This window comes from Vidua macroura, chromosome 8 (assembly GCF_024509145.1).
Source record: "Vidua macroura isolate BioBank_ID:100142 chromosome 8, ASM2450914v1, whole genome shotgun sequence".
Lineage (NCBI taxonomy): Eukaryota > Metazoa > Chordata > Aves > Passeriformes > Viduidae > Vidua > Vidua macroura.
The window spans coordinates 14,963,034-14,977,605 of NC_071578.1; the positions used below are offsets into that span (position 1 = coordinate 14,963,034).

The 14,572-nt window shown below is 37.4% G+C and overlaps 1 protein-coding gene across 1 annotated transcript in view; it reads left to right on the plus strand.

Annotated features, from left to right (window-relative positions):
* LOC128810668 (adhesion G protein-coupled receptor A3-like) overlaps positions 1–13,951 on the plus strand; it is a 256,002-nt gene extending 242,051 nt beyond the window's left edge. The window contains exons 18-19 of the mRNA XM_053983732.1: positions 9,164–9,259; positions 12,422–13,951. Coding sequence (XP_053839707.1) covers positions 9,164–9,259; positions 12,422–13,643 — 1,318 coding nt within the window. The 3' untranslated portion in view covers positions 13,644–13,951. The remainder of the gene's footprint in view (positions 1–9,163; positions 9,260–12,421) is intronic.
* Positions 13,952–14,572: the final 621 nt, after the last annotated feature.

The window sequence follows — 14,572 nt, forward strand, 5'->3', positions numbered from 1 at the left end:
CTGGAACAGGGGCTTAATTTTGCATCAGAAGATACAAGGCTTGCCAAAAATGTGCAAATTAACAAAGTTTCTTGGAAACACACATCTATAAAGTGTTTCTCATATCTTTCACTCTCTTCTAAACAATTTTAACTCCCCCTGGGCACTTCGGGCAAAGATCTTCCCCTTCTTATAAGATCATTGACTTCTGTCAGAGAAAAAGAAAAAGAATACATGAATTTAGAAGAATAGAATTAGCATGGTCTCTCTAGAGCTATATCTCATGAGTTCCTGTATTCTCTTTGCATTGTCTGTTTGCACACATCTGTCTTAAATGCTCAGCTGAGCAAATCTAAGAATAAGGCTGCTGGGTCTACCATTAAAGTCCCCATCTTTGTGACATTGATTGCTTGGTCATTAATATTTTATGAATGATTCTCTGTGTGTACAGTGAAAGAGTTTAAGAGAAAATAAAACCGAGAGTATTACTCCTATGTTACCAATGAATCTCATGCAATCAAAATTATTTAGCTCTAACTTGGCAGTATAGCTCATAATAAAAATTATTGCTTCAGAATATCTTTTTTTAATACAACAAATATACTTCTTAGCTAAATCCAAAAATATATCAAGTAGTGAATAAATAACCTCTGAATCAACTCTCAAAGCTTCTCACTCTGTGAAAGTTAAAAATACTGTATTTTCAGGTCATCTGAGAATTACAGAATTTCAAAGCAAGGACTTGAATGGTCTGCTTAAACTTTTTAAAAATTGCTGCAGAAGAAATAACATTCTTTTTGAGAAAAAAACATTGCCTAAAAAGCAAATGAGTGTCAAAAACTTAAAAAGCATGAAACACAGGGGAATTCAGGAAGTTATGTTGGTCACTGCCATAATAAAATATAGGATTGACATAAATTCCTTTTTAAAAATATGATTTAAAAATTTAGTTGTAGGAGAACATAGACCAGAACCCCTTGTCAGTGACTTTCACAGTCAAACAAATTAAAATATATATCCTCCTGATAGTAATTTTATTTGGTTCCTTTGGCAGCCTTAATGAAATACTAGCTCAAGTAAAACCAGAGAAATCCATATTTCCTGTTTAAAATGCAAGGTGGTTCTACTGACAGTCATAGGACGTTGATACTAATACAAAGTGATCTGAGTATTAAATATGTGACAATATAGGAGTGCAGCACTTATTATCTTTACACGCTTTACTTTTCATTTCACTTTCATATTATATAAAATGCCATTGTCACATATAGGCTGCTATCAACATTGCTTGTCTTGATGAGGGTTGATAAGTTAATGGTTCTTTCCTCCCCTTTGAAAGGCAGAAGGACATCCTGGTGGTAATTGACTTTTTAGAGGTGTACTGCAATGCTCGCTGAAGCACTTGTGTTTGATTCAGTAGGCTGGAACTGCAAAGTGATTTCAGCTAACAGCTCCATGCCAGAGTAGTCAAATGCCTGGAAAAATGAGGTAGCAATGAACACCTCCAAACAAGGGTATCAGCCATTTTACTGCTAGAAATTAACTGTGGAAACAGAATTGAAAGGGCTGCTTTGTTCTCTAGGCATAAAATGATTGTGTAAATAAAAAAAAAAAAAAAAAAAACTTAAATCATTAATAATATTTCTCCTCACATGATTTCTCTCCAAGCATTACCATAAACAGTGTTCTCTCTATAAGCATCATATCATGAACTTTTTCAAATACTGAATCTTTAAGAAATACCTATAAATATATTTTCTTTCTCATCAACATGATGCTTAATATTTTACTTACTTCTTTCCTTCAGAAGTGCATTCAGGATTGATTCCTACTTACCCTGACTTAAGTTACTTATTCATTAAAATAAGCAGGAACAAGTCAATAGAGCTAAAGTAGAAGTAAACTACAGCATGGAATATACTGTAAGAATCATCTCTGTCTGATTTCTAACAGCCCCCAAGGCATTCTCCAATAAAACAGGAAAAAAAAGTCAAGGTGTCTCTTGTTTCTTAGATACAGTAGGTCTTCAATTAGTCTAGTTCACCAAGAGACAATACAGTTATCTCTATGTAAATTAATATCCTTTCACTTCTAAATTTTCTCTGAACATTTTTTTTAGTTCCTGAATTAATTGTTTATCTTTTTGTTGCATGCATTTTTATTTTCCTGTCCTTTCTGCTGGCTTAGACTGTCTCATGCGGTCCTGGTAAAGCAAACTGCAACTCTACCATCAGCCTGTAAATTCCTTTTCATCTGCAAAATTCTGGATAAGTCATAATGGCCACACTCTCCATGAAGGGTGTTAGCCAAGGCAGGTGACTAGAAATCACTTCAGTGAAGCCTCTTGGCTGCCTCCACCAGCAGGACCTGAACTCACCCTGCCTGGCAGAGCTTGAGCCATGGTCTGCTGTGGGTGGAGGGGCAGAGACACAGAGTGAATACGCAGGGCAGTGGGCTCGCAGCAGAGAAGCTGTGGTCAGAGAGAAAGAAAGCCAGATAGGCTTTCCCATGAATTGGTCTGGGAAGTTTTAGGGAGGCAGAGAGAAAGAATGGTAAACAAATGGTAAACAATGTGCAGCTGGTGTTTTGAACAAGTTGTTTTTCTCGTGAGGTGTTTACTAAAGGGTGGTTCCTTAATTAACCAGTTGGGTTACAGGTGTTATTGAGAACCAGTCGGGTTCTGGGTGAACGATGTTGGTTATAAATATTGTGAGATTGTACTAAAGATACTTTTCTGCCTTCTGATTGTGGATGGAGTGTGTCACTATCCTTCTCATTCCTGACTCGATGGTGACAAGAAGCAAATGGGTTCCAAGGCATTTGTTAGGTGAGGTTTCAGATCTTCCAACACTGACTAACATTGTCCCACTTTATTGCCCAGGTTCCCGTGACTCTTTAAGGACAGATGAAGTAGGGTATTTAAACTCCATTCTCATAGCCAATTTTAATGAAAAAACAGAGGCTAGTTTTGTCTAATAGAGGCCTGGACATCTTAAGCTGAGCAAACAAATCTGCAGTGACTTGGCTTAATCAATATTTTAAATTCGTCTTTCTGTGGTTTAATGTCTGACTCTAAATAGAAAAGATTATATATATTCTCAGAAGGACATTTTGACAATTAAGTAATTAATGTTTGCAAAGCTCTTAAGTTGCAATAAGATCCTGAAAGAAGGGGTATATTTAAAATGAATTAATAACTACCTGTCCTGTGACCTTTGTTTCTCCTGTGCTGAGTGAAATGTCTTACGGAAAAAAAAAAAAGTGGACTGTGAATAGGCAGTTAAAGAGAATAACAATAGTGGCACATAAAAGGTGATAAATAGGGTTTCCACACAACCCTTACTTCTGCTGTTATTTACCATTTAGAGCTTGACTTGCAAAAGTAGAGTTTATTTTAGCATTATTAGTAGATTCTTTTTCCTTTTCTTTTTTTTGTTTTTAATCTCTATTCTCCATCTTTAGATCTCCTTTGCAGACAGGAGAAAAGCACTGAAGGAAACATAGGTTCTCTTCAAAAAGGTCATTGAGAAAAACAAATGTAGTATTTGTAAATATGTTTGTAAGTCAAGACTATCTGGGAATAGGATTTAAAATTGTTGGGTTTTTTTCTTAAAGGAAAAGTATATCCTCAGAATCCTGTAATTTCTAAAAGTCTTATTTGTATTTTATCAAAATTCCCAGGAAAAAGGACCACAAAATGATGTGATGCATGAAAGATTCAGGAAGAATAATTTGAAAATCAGGCTCATAAATTCAGCTTTGTACAGAGCAGCTACTTATCTGTCTGCCTGCCTCCTGGGTACTTGAACAGTGGCATCTGGTTAGCTCTGAAGTTAATGATCATTTTCTATATGAATTATTTTCACAAAGATGTTAAAACCAAATCCCAGCTCAAGGAAAAAGAAAAGGGAAAGTGCTTGCTGTGGCTGTTTTTTTATTTTTATGTTTGGTTTGCTAGTGGCTAGTCTTCCTCTATGAACTGTGCCCTAAACATAAGTAGAGCTAAATTGAGAATTTTTTTTTCTGGTACTACAGGCAGAAAAGAAATTAATGCTTCAGTGGTTTCTTTATATAAATCTAACATGTACCTTGCTAGATTTGTGCATGCAGAGAGGAATAAAGTTAAATATATGTACATCTTAATCAAGTAATATCTGCAATAAGGACTATTTGAAGCCTTTTAAATCACTTCCTGATACATTGCCATTTTGCCAACCTCTGCAGAAAAAAACCCTTATAGTCAGCCTTGCATTACACCCATAAAGCAAAGGTCTGGTCCCTTTTTGGAAAAATTCAGAGTCAAGGTCCTTAGTCCGGAAAAAATTGGCACTAGAGAATAGCCAGACACTTAAGCAAGAAATTTACCACTGGGTAGAACTCTCCTTTTACTTGCTGACTTACTGAGTAACATTTATGAAAATAAACTTAGCAGAATATACTGTATGTTAAGTTATCAGAATGGATGCTGCCTGCAGGCCATTGCAGTCGTTCCTGCTGACATTATCCTGTTTCTATCAGATTGGCTGTGTAGCTCCCAGTATTTTGTGGTAGAGTTCGCCTTACAAGAGGAGTTCTTGCCGAAGGGAGGCTGGAGAACAGTAAGGCAGGATGTCAACAGAGGGGCATCTCCTCCAGCAGTGTCTGCTGCTCTGTTGGGGGGGCTGTGTTTGTGTCAGTGTGTGTAATAAAAAATATTGTACTTGCTTGTCTCAGGCAGTCTCTGCAACAGAAACTTGGGGTTCCCTGTAATGTTCAAGGAAGGTGATTCCTGCAGATCACTGCCCATCATTTCTCGTGTCTGCACAGCCCAGTGTTCAGGCTGTAGGTGTTGCTGCACTGCAGCTGAGAGGTGCGAGTGCATCCTGCTGAGGCCTTCCAGGCTGGTTTTAATCTAATTAGCTTGGATAACAATGTTAGTGAAGATGTGATGGAATGAGCTTCAGTAAATAAATGTATGCTGATGTAAAAGCCTGCTAGGAATCATCAGGACATCCCTGGGTGGCCAGCAACAACCATGTACAAATTTGAAAACCTCTTCCCAAGGGCTATTGAAGCAACGGCTTGGCAGTTGCTTCAAAGCCCCAAATCATCCCACTGATAGTTTATAGTTTTCCCTGTAAAACAATTTGAAAATATTATATAAGTTAACTGCTTGTCAAGATAAAATTATAGCTGGAAAAAGAATTTTTGTTTTCTCCCTGGGGTTTCCTAGTCTTTAAAGATTTGCATGCATGGCTATCATGACTACAGCCAGTCTGTCTGTATTGTCTGCCTTCACCGTGACAGTCACACTGCTCTTCTTACTGCTGCATACAGGGTTCCAGTACTGGTAGTCTGAGTATCACTTCTTTGTGTTCTTGAATGGTAGAAGAGTAACACAAGCAGATTAAATTAGCTCTGGGTCACTGCATGTTCTCTTTTGAAGAGGAGACACCCCACTGGTGTAATGAGAAAAATTAGAAAATCAATTCAGAAGTAGAAAAGGTAATTGGAAGACAAAAGCTGTTGATGGAACCAAAGGGCATAGACCTTTAAAGCTTTAAAATTCTAAGACAGAGGAAATAGTATATAAAAAGTAGGCAAACAGTATAGGAAAAAAATGATTTTTTTTTTAATAAGAAAATATTCTTGAGGTGGGGGCAAAGATAGTTGAAAAGCATTTATTTGCTCAGTCTACAAGGTTCACGCTTCTGGTACAGCTTTATTACTCCTTTATTCTGTGAGTAAGCATAACTGGACAGGAGCGTCACCCCTTACTTTTCTTCTTGTATGGCTGAAAGTCACCAAAAATTGGCTGCAGCAGCATAAGAAGAAGAACCAGCATCTCCCAGTTACAACCCTTAACTTGGACCACTTTAACTGGGCTGGAAAACCTGTTCTGTGTACAAGCCCAGGTGGTGCTATTCCAAATATCAGTGAATATTGGTGTTAGGGCTGCACAGGGAAGAGCACACACAGGCTCCTGCACAAGTCAGGCATTGGCAAGGCTTAGTGAGTACTGGGAAGACACCACCCTGGTCAGGGGGTCATTCAGATGACACTATATTCATCTTGCTCCTGCCTGAACTGAGAGAGGGCCAGTTGGGTTTCTTGGGCTTGGAGACAAAATCCTAGATGCCTTGGTTTGCCCAGTCCCTTCAAGTACAGTAACAGAGAGGTGCCTTGTCTGTAAACATAGGATGGGAGTTAAGGAGTCTCATTTCCTGCATGGCCTTGAACACCTAATCTCTCCTTATTTCCTCATCTGTACAACAGGAACAATACTGTTTATTGGCCACACAGGGGGCTGTAAGGTTAAATTAATTAATGTTAAAGATCCTTTGATTCTCTTAGATAAAAGGTTTTCTAGAAATATGAAGAATAGCTATTTATTATCTACATTTTTGTCACTTTTTATTTATGCCCTATCAATTTTACTGCAGCTTTTTCTTTAGAATTATTTGCTTTATCTCATCTGCATGAAGAAGAAATTGATAACAACTAATGATGGCATAAAAAGTAATGTTTAAAAAGTCTGGTCTAAATGTATTCATTTCAAGTGTACTTCCTCACAACTAACATGTATATGAAACTTCTTGTTCACTGTCTTTTCTTCGGTGACTTTGCAATAGGGTCTTTTCCTTTTTATACACTGTTTAAGGTATCCACGAGCTCACACAAATGGACAAGAGCATGCACTTCTGCTCTTACAATTAATTTAACTTCTATATCTTTAATTATATTTTTTATTCTATTCTTTTATTTGAATCCTATTCCTCTCTTGCTGACTTTTCTTCTATTTGACAGCTTTTATTTCACTTCTCCCTTCAAGAATCCTGAACCCACCAATGAAGAATCATTTGTATACACTGTCATTTCTATTTGCTACTTTCTTTTTTTTTCCCTCCCAGTGAGACAGGGGGATGTGTGTGCAATGTGATGTGCTGGGTATCAGTACAGTGCACCTCAGGTACACTGAAACATTTGACTTCACCTTATGCTGTTTCTAGAATGTATTTTCTTGCTCTTTGCTCTGAGCCACAACAGGAATTTGGCCGTATTTTGCCACATTTCTGCAGCACTGTGTAGCTAAAGTGCTTCCAGAACATCTGTTGCTACTGTTGTGTTCAGCAGCCTGCTGAACGTGTGAGCTGTGAAACAGATTACCTAACACCCAAATACTGGCTTGTCTAAAACTTTAGATATGAATTGATTTATATGTATGTATCCAATCTGTAAAAAGTGGTGGCACTGCAAAAAAATGAAATTATAGGTTGCATTTTAGGTAAATTCTTTGGTGTAATCACTTCAAATGAGTTTGAAGTGCAGTTTCCTGTACTTGCTTTTGTATTCCTATTTTTTCTGCTCCTTACTATTTCTTAGATAAATTAGGATTAGCTTTTCCAATGCTGTACCCTAGTAATTTCCTGAATTTCAAAAATGCCATTGAAAATGTCTTTGTTAAAAATAATAAAAAGCTATTAAGCTAGCTTATTCAACATGCTCAAGTCAAAAGATATTTACAATCATTAAACAGCAGTGGATGAATGGATTTTGTAGGAAGACAGCTTGTTCATTGGAATTTGTTGAGCTCTTCAGAATAAGCCAAGTTGAAGAAAAAATATATACTCAGTGACTTTGAATTTATAAAATCTGAAGGGCTTCCAGATGAGTGCAAAATATGATTTTCTCTGGTCTGTTTACAGCTTAGACTATTAGGACAAAGATTGACTGTAAATACTAACATGAAATTTTCTGAGGCCTGATCCATAATTCTGCTTTGGAAGGAGGTGGGAAAAGAGGTTAAGAAATTCTAACACTAATTCTGGGCTTGAATTAAATGCTGATTTATTTAATCTTGCTATTGCTCTGTTTCTGTAAAAATCCTACCTTGCAATGAGTGTGAAATTTCCTAATATTTATAATACCTTATAGAAAACTAGTGGCTAGATTGTGATCAGAATGTGTCCCACATTTCACCAGGTTCCTCTTAGACCTGAGGGACACAGCAGCAGTGAGTGGGAAGTGACTGTATCCCTGCATACTCTTTTCACACCAAAGAAGTGGCTTGAAAAGAAACTAATTTTGTCTGCTGACAGAGGAGCAGTGGTTAATTCAGGAAATGAGTCAGGATTTCAGAGAACCAGCTGAGCTCCTGGGTGCAGTGGAACATTTTCCCTTTGCCATCGAGCATGGTCACTTCCAGCTGCAGGAATGGGGCTGGTGCTCTCCACCTCAGAGACCACAGGGGTGGAAATGCTCTGCTCCAGGCATGACTCTGTGTTTTGCTTATATAAATGGAAAATGTGATGATGGTTCATTTTGCTGAATTTGGACATAGGCATGAAGGATGGCAAATTCAGTGAGATCCCCTGGGACTTCAAGGTAGCCTAATGATCCTGCTTTGTAATGGCTGCTGCATCCATGTAGTTCAGTGGCATTTAACCAGTTAAAGGGGTGTGAAACTCTCTGCTTTCTGTCTCTCAATACAAGTTTTTACAGAAAGACTAGCACTTCTCAGATCTCGCTGAAGCCTTGGAACTGCTCATATTTTAATGCATTTGCAAGGCTGGGTATTGAATGAATGAATGAAGAAAAATGAGGTATATGCAAAATCCTTCTGATTTCTTCAGATTTTTTCCTGTGAAGAAATAAACCAAAACATTTTACGAAGTGGACTGACCCTTTTCTCTTTGGCTAACTGAGCTTCCTTTCTTTTGTCATGTGGAAGATACAAAAAAGTTTCTGTGATTTTGCTGAATTTCCCTGGCAGCATTTGTATGTTAAAGTGAATAATAAAGGTGATTTGCCTGAATATTTTTAATTTATAAAGCTTGCATATTTAATAACTATTAAATATAAATATCTATATGAGGGGAATAACTTTATTTAGGATTTAGCTTCTGTCATTAGACAATGTTTTGTTTTTCAGATTGCATCAATAGTAGCTACATTTACTGAAATTATAAATCAAGTGTTTGTTAAAAGTGTCTCCATATAAATATTAAGCTTTCTGCTCTTTGCTTCATAGAGTACAGTTCTTTTTGTGACAGTACTTCATTCTTTGCTTTTCTGGTTTTAGGGACTTTTAAAATATTTCAGCAATATTATATTCCCAAAATGCTTGAAGAAGATACAATTATTTTAAAAGTATTTTCAACTACAAGTCAGGCAAATTAAAATATCAGTTATTATCTCTCCACAGATTTTATCTGATTAGTGGTGGAGTTCCGTTCATTATATGTGGGATTACAGCAGCAACAAATATCAATAATTATGGGATTGAAGGCAATGCACCATAGTAAGTATAAACTACTATCATAAAACTTTTAAGGAAAACAGATTCTGTTTCTTATTGATATAAATGTACCTGACTTTATAAAGGGTACAGGCATGCAGTTTGGGATGATATCTGTTACAAAATTATGTTAAATATTAGCTGTGAAAGAGCAATGTCTTAATCTGGAGTTTGCTGCTTCACCTCCAGCAATTTGACTCCATTACTGGCAATACAATCACCTTTCATTTACAGAATTACTCTACATTTACATCTGAATAAGTGAAAGATATTAAAAATACCTAATGAATTTCATATCTAATACAGCTATTTTTTTAAATATTTTCATTTCATGATCTACCTTGATTTGATATCCTTTTGGCAACTTAAAGCAATTTAAAAATAATGATGTAAGAAAAGGACAAGTAAAAATCCGTTCTCCACTTTCTCCACTCCTGTCCCTCCATTAAAACCCAAATGTTTTGGATTTTCACCACCTGGAAATGTCCAGTCACAATGTCTGGCAATCCTGTCATAATCCTTTCATGTCCTTGTGTGTAGGTAGGTGTTCAGTAGACCTCCACGAGCTCACCAGGCATCACATTGTTATTAATTCCTAATTCTTGGCATGGAGCATGAGGTATCCATAAGTACATTTAGTCTTTCCATAAAAGCATAGCAGAAAGTGAATTAGACTGCAAAGTTAAATACAGTGCGTGTAACAGATCAGCATGGCAGTGACTGGCACACAGTGATTGGATATTTTAGTACTCTGGCAGCACTAATACTCCAGAGGACATCACTCTTAGTTACTGCTTTGAGCATCTATTGTAACACATTTGAAACTGGTTATGTTCCGGGCATGAGAAGTGGCAACCAAGGAGAATGGTTCATAAGTGAGCATCTGGCTCCTTAAAGACATTCTTATAGGTAATTGAAATTTAAATTCCAATAAGAAATCAGTTCATACTATGGCTAACTGTATGCTCTGCCTAGGGCCCAACTCATATTTATATATTTATTCAAATTTATCCGATTAAACAGCCAGTTTATAATCAACAGTGTATTATAAAGCTCTATTATTTATGTTCATAAATATGAGACATTTTTCATTTTGGTGCAGTTACTGGGATTATACTTCTTTAATCATGTTAATGTAGCAAATCAATACCTGGTGCCACAGTGTGCACAGAAAACAAGGAACAGATGAGGAATGGTTATAAGATTGAGTAAAAACCTTCTAATTCAATGGCAGCATAGTGAGTTATATGCCTTATTCATTTTTTATGGTATTAGTGAAGTAAATGTAGATGCACAAACCTGAACTTTTTTTTACAGAATAGATTTTGTAAGTGATCCACAATGAGATTCTACTTGAAATAACATCCCATGAGACTGTTCCACTTGGGAGCATTCCACTCTCCACTTTGCATCAAATATGCAGCATTCAAATATGCAGCATTCAAATGTATTTCAAGTATTCACGTAGTTTTGTGTTCTCTGCTTACCCAATTAAATGTAGGTGGTTATTTACCTATGTTTCACAAATATCTTTCAGGGGATCTTTTCTTGTGCCTGTCTAAGAGTAAATTGTATACTCTTTGGAGTGTTTCTAAGTTCATTAATATATGTGTGTATGTTTCTGTTTAAGATTCAGATTTTAAAAATTCAAAGGCATTATTCTGCAGTTTCTTGCTGTAAAGTCCAGTGGGACTGCCTCTATTTAGCTGAGAAGTTCTCAGCCTGGGAGGAAAAAAGTCCTTCTGCCCTTTTTATAGTAACTTGTAGATAATTCCTTGCTTGACAAGAATCTGATAGCAGAAGTTTCCTCACTGGAACTGGAGAAACTGCAACTAATCACACATGCCTAAATGAATATGAAGTGTCACACAGTGTCACTTTTAGAACTGGAATCATCATGACAGATCACCTGGTCTGTCTTTCTGACCCAGTGGGAAATTAGCTATATCCAAACCATTCCTGACAGTTATGTATCTGAGATACTTTAAATGCTCCCGTAATGGATAGACCACATTTCATTCCAATAGCGTATTATCCTAATTGTCCTAACAGCTAAGCAACTTTTTAAAAAATCTAATTTAGATCTTTCTTGCTGCAGTTAAAGCCCATTACTTTGTGTCCAAGTCCAAGAGATAAAGTAACTTATTCCTCTTTCCAGAAATCCATGCAATATTTAGGATATAAGAACCTAGTAGCAACTGTACTATGCTATACTGCCAGCTCAGAACTCTGTCTGTAACCATGGCTAAAAGCAGATCATAGAGAAGATTCAAAATGAGGCAAATATTCCTTCTCCCTCTAACCCATGTTCTGCCAGTTTCCATCTAGGATTTCATTAGTGTTTTCTTCTCCCATGTTTGTTTGATCAGATCATTTGTACTTAAGACAGTCCTCTCAGACTCTTGCTGGCCTGTGAGCTACTTTAAGCTACTCTAAAACAGTGATGGTTATATTATTTAAAGCCTAGCAAACCATGATCATGCTACAATGATGCTATGCTACTAACATAATGCAAAGAGATCATCAGTTTCCCTAATTTTTCTGAGGACATTCAAATTGACATGGATGAACTCCCAGAGACTCTAGAAACAGTGCAGAATTCAGAAATGGCATGCATCTTTGAGGTCTGCTCACTACAGAAAGTGGTTACAGTTCAGCTGGAAGTCCTTTCATCCTCTCGGTACTCAGGCTGTCCTCAGGCAAGAAGAAAATTCTGTAAGAACAATCTTCAGGCTTAAGAATTTGTAGCAATGTTCATTGATACAAACCATTGAAATCTGTACATTTGTATTGCTCACATAGAGTGTATAAACTATGCCTCATTTGCTTTTTAATCAAAGTATTAGTGCTGACATTTTTAATAGTAGAAAAAAGGGTTGACATAAATGGTCTTACACTTCATTGCAATTCCAGAGTCTAAACTGACCTACATTTCTTGGAAATTTTCAGTTTTAATAATCTGTAAATTATACCATATATTCTATTCTATTAAAAAATTAGAAAGTGATGCCTCAGCTGAATTAATATTAAAGACAGGCTCCCTTTCTCCACAAGTTGAACTTCTGAGATACTGTTGTGTCATACTAGTCAGATAACAGTTACTTGTCCATCACATCTAATGTGGGCTCTGAAATGTTCTTGACTCTCTCTTGTTTTTGTTTTCAGTTGCTGGATGGCCTGGGAGCCCAGCCTCGGTGCTTTTTACGGGCCGGTGGCATTCATTGTGCTGGTGACCTGTGTTTACTTTCTCTGCACGTACGTGCAGCTGAAGCGCCATCCTGAACGCAAGTATGAGCTGAAGGAAAAGACAGAAGATCCGCAGAGAATGCCAAGTACTGACATGGGCCATGGTCATATTACAGACTCTGTGTCCGTTCCCCAGGCAACCTGCCCCATGATTTCTTCTTCCTTATTGGAAAATGAGCATTCGTTTAAGGCTCAGCTTCGAGCCGCAGCATTTACTTTGTTCCTGTTTACTGCCACTTGGACCTTTGGAGCACTTGCAGTATCTCAAGGCCATTTCTTGGATATGATATTTAGCTGTCTTTATGGAGCTTTCTGTGTGACCTTGGGGCTTTTCATCCTGATCCATCACTGTGCAAAGCGAGATGATGTGTGGCATTGCTGGTGGTCCTGTTGCCCATCCAAAAGAAACACCTACTCTGTGCAAGTTAATGTGCGCCCAAAGGTCAACATCAATGGCGACACCCAAGTTCATGCGCCTTGTCTGCAGGAATCTCCGTGTCCCAACAAGTCAGCTGTGTTCAATCACCCAACAGCGAGCCACTGCAAACTCACTAACCTGCAAGCAGTGCAGAACCACGTTAACTGCCTGTCGCCCGTGACACCGTGCTGTGCAAAAATGCACTGTGATCAGCTGCTTGATGATGAAGCTCACATCCATGTCCACAACGAGGGAAGCTTCAGACCCAACATGCACATTCACAGATGTCTGAAAAGCAGAACTAAGCCACGTTACTTCAGTCGGCACAGGTCTGCGGGGGAAAGGGAGTACGCCTACCACATCCCCTCGAGCATTGACGGCAGCATTCACAGCTCCCACACAGACAGTCCCCACAGCACACACGAGAGCCAGTCGGGTCACAGACGGGCCTGCTGCTCCAAGAGTGATCCGTACCCTACCGTCAACCAGCCCGAAAGCAGCGACGCAAGTACTGTAATATACAGTTGTGGCAAAATGCCAGACAGTGACACTGTGCACCACCCAGCTCACTTTGAAATGCACCCACGGACACAGTCATTGCCATTTAATACAACAAATCACAACGGAATTCTCAAGGGAAACATGCATGAAGCCATGATATACAGCTCAGATAGTACAGGAAATATCAAAACTGGCCCTTGGAAAAATGAAACTACTGTGTAGTTCATAGGCCATCATAATGTGCTTTTTGCCCTAAACCATCGTTATCTTTGTTTTTATTCCAAAATAAATATGGTGGTATGTTTGCGTAGCTCATCAGTAAATTGTACAGCTTTTCATTTTCTTTGTAAGTGTCAAAGAAAGAGGGATAGTGACAGTTTTAAAGTGAAATTATTTTTAAAAGAAAGTTATAAAATTATTCTGAAAGATAATGAGAAAATGAAATCTAGACAATTGAATAAGAGAGGCAATATCCTTTTGTTATATAGAATGACATTTCTTTAGAAAAATCATTTTCATTAATTATTTTCACTTTTTTCTGTAGTAACTTCAGACACTTTTTATAAACATATCAGCATCTTAAACTTTTACTTATTTATTTTTGTAGAAAAATATTATTACTGTGCCATGGATTTTAATCAGAAGTGTCTATGGTAGAAATGATAAACAGGATTTTATAAAGTTGCAGCTTTTTAGATATACAAAAGTGATACTGCCTCTAAAAACCTTCTGTAGCATATGGCCTGTAAAGTCATGTAATGTACAGTCTCTGTTCTGTCCTTTTTCCTGTTGGAGAGAAGTGCTAGGTAATGTCTCTGTTACATCTTTGGTGCTGTACTGGTTGTATTTTGCATGACATATGTCAGGATATACCATTTGCTGTTTTCTAGTGTTACATGTGTTAAAAAAAAAGAACAAAAAAAAGTGTGGTACAAGGCTGTGACAAACCCTATTGATATTAATCTAGAGCATTATAAATCTACAGGAAAAAAAATCACTCTGCACTAGTTTAAGTGGCACAATCCTTTGTATAAGGTTATATGATAGCTTTGATAAGGGTCCACTCTAATGTCTTTACAGAGCATGCACTACTCATCGTATGTGGCACTGTGCGGTGTAATAGCAATTGTCTCAACAGGTTTTACACTTCT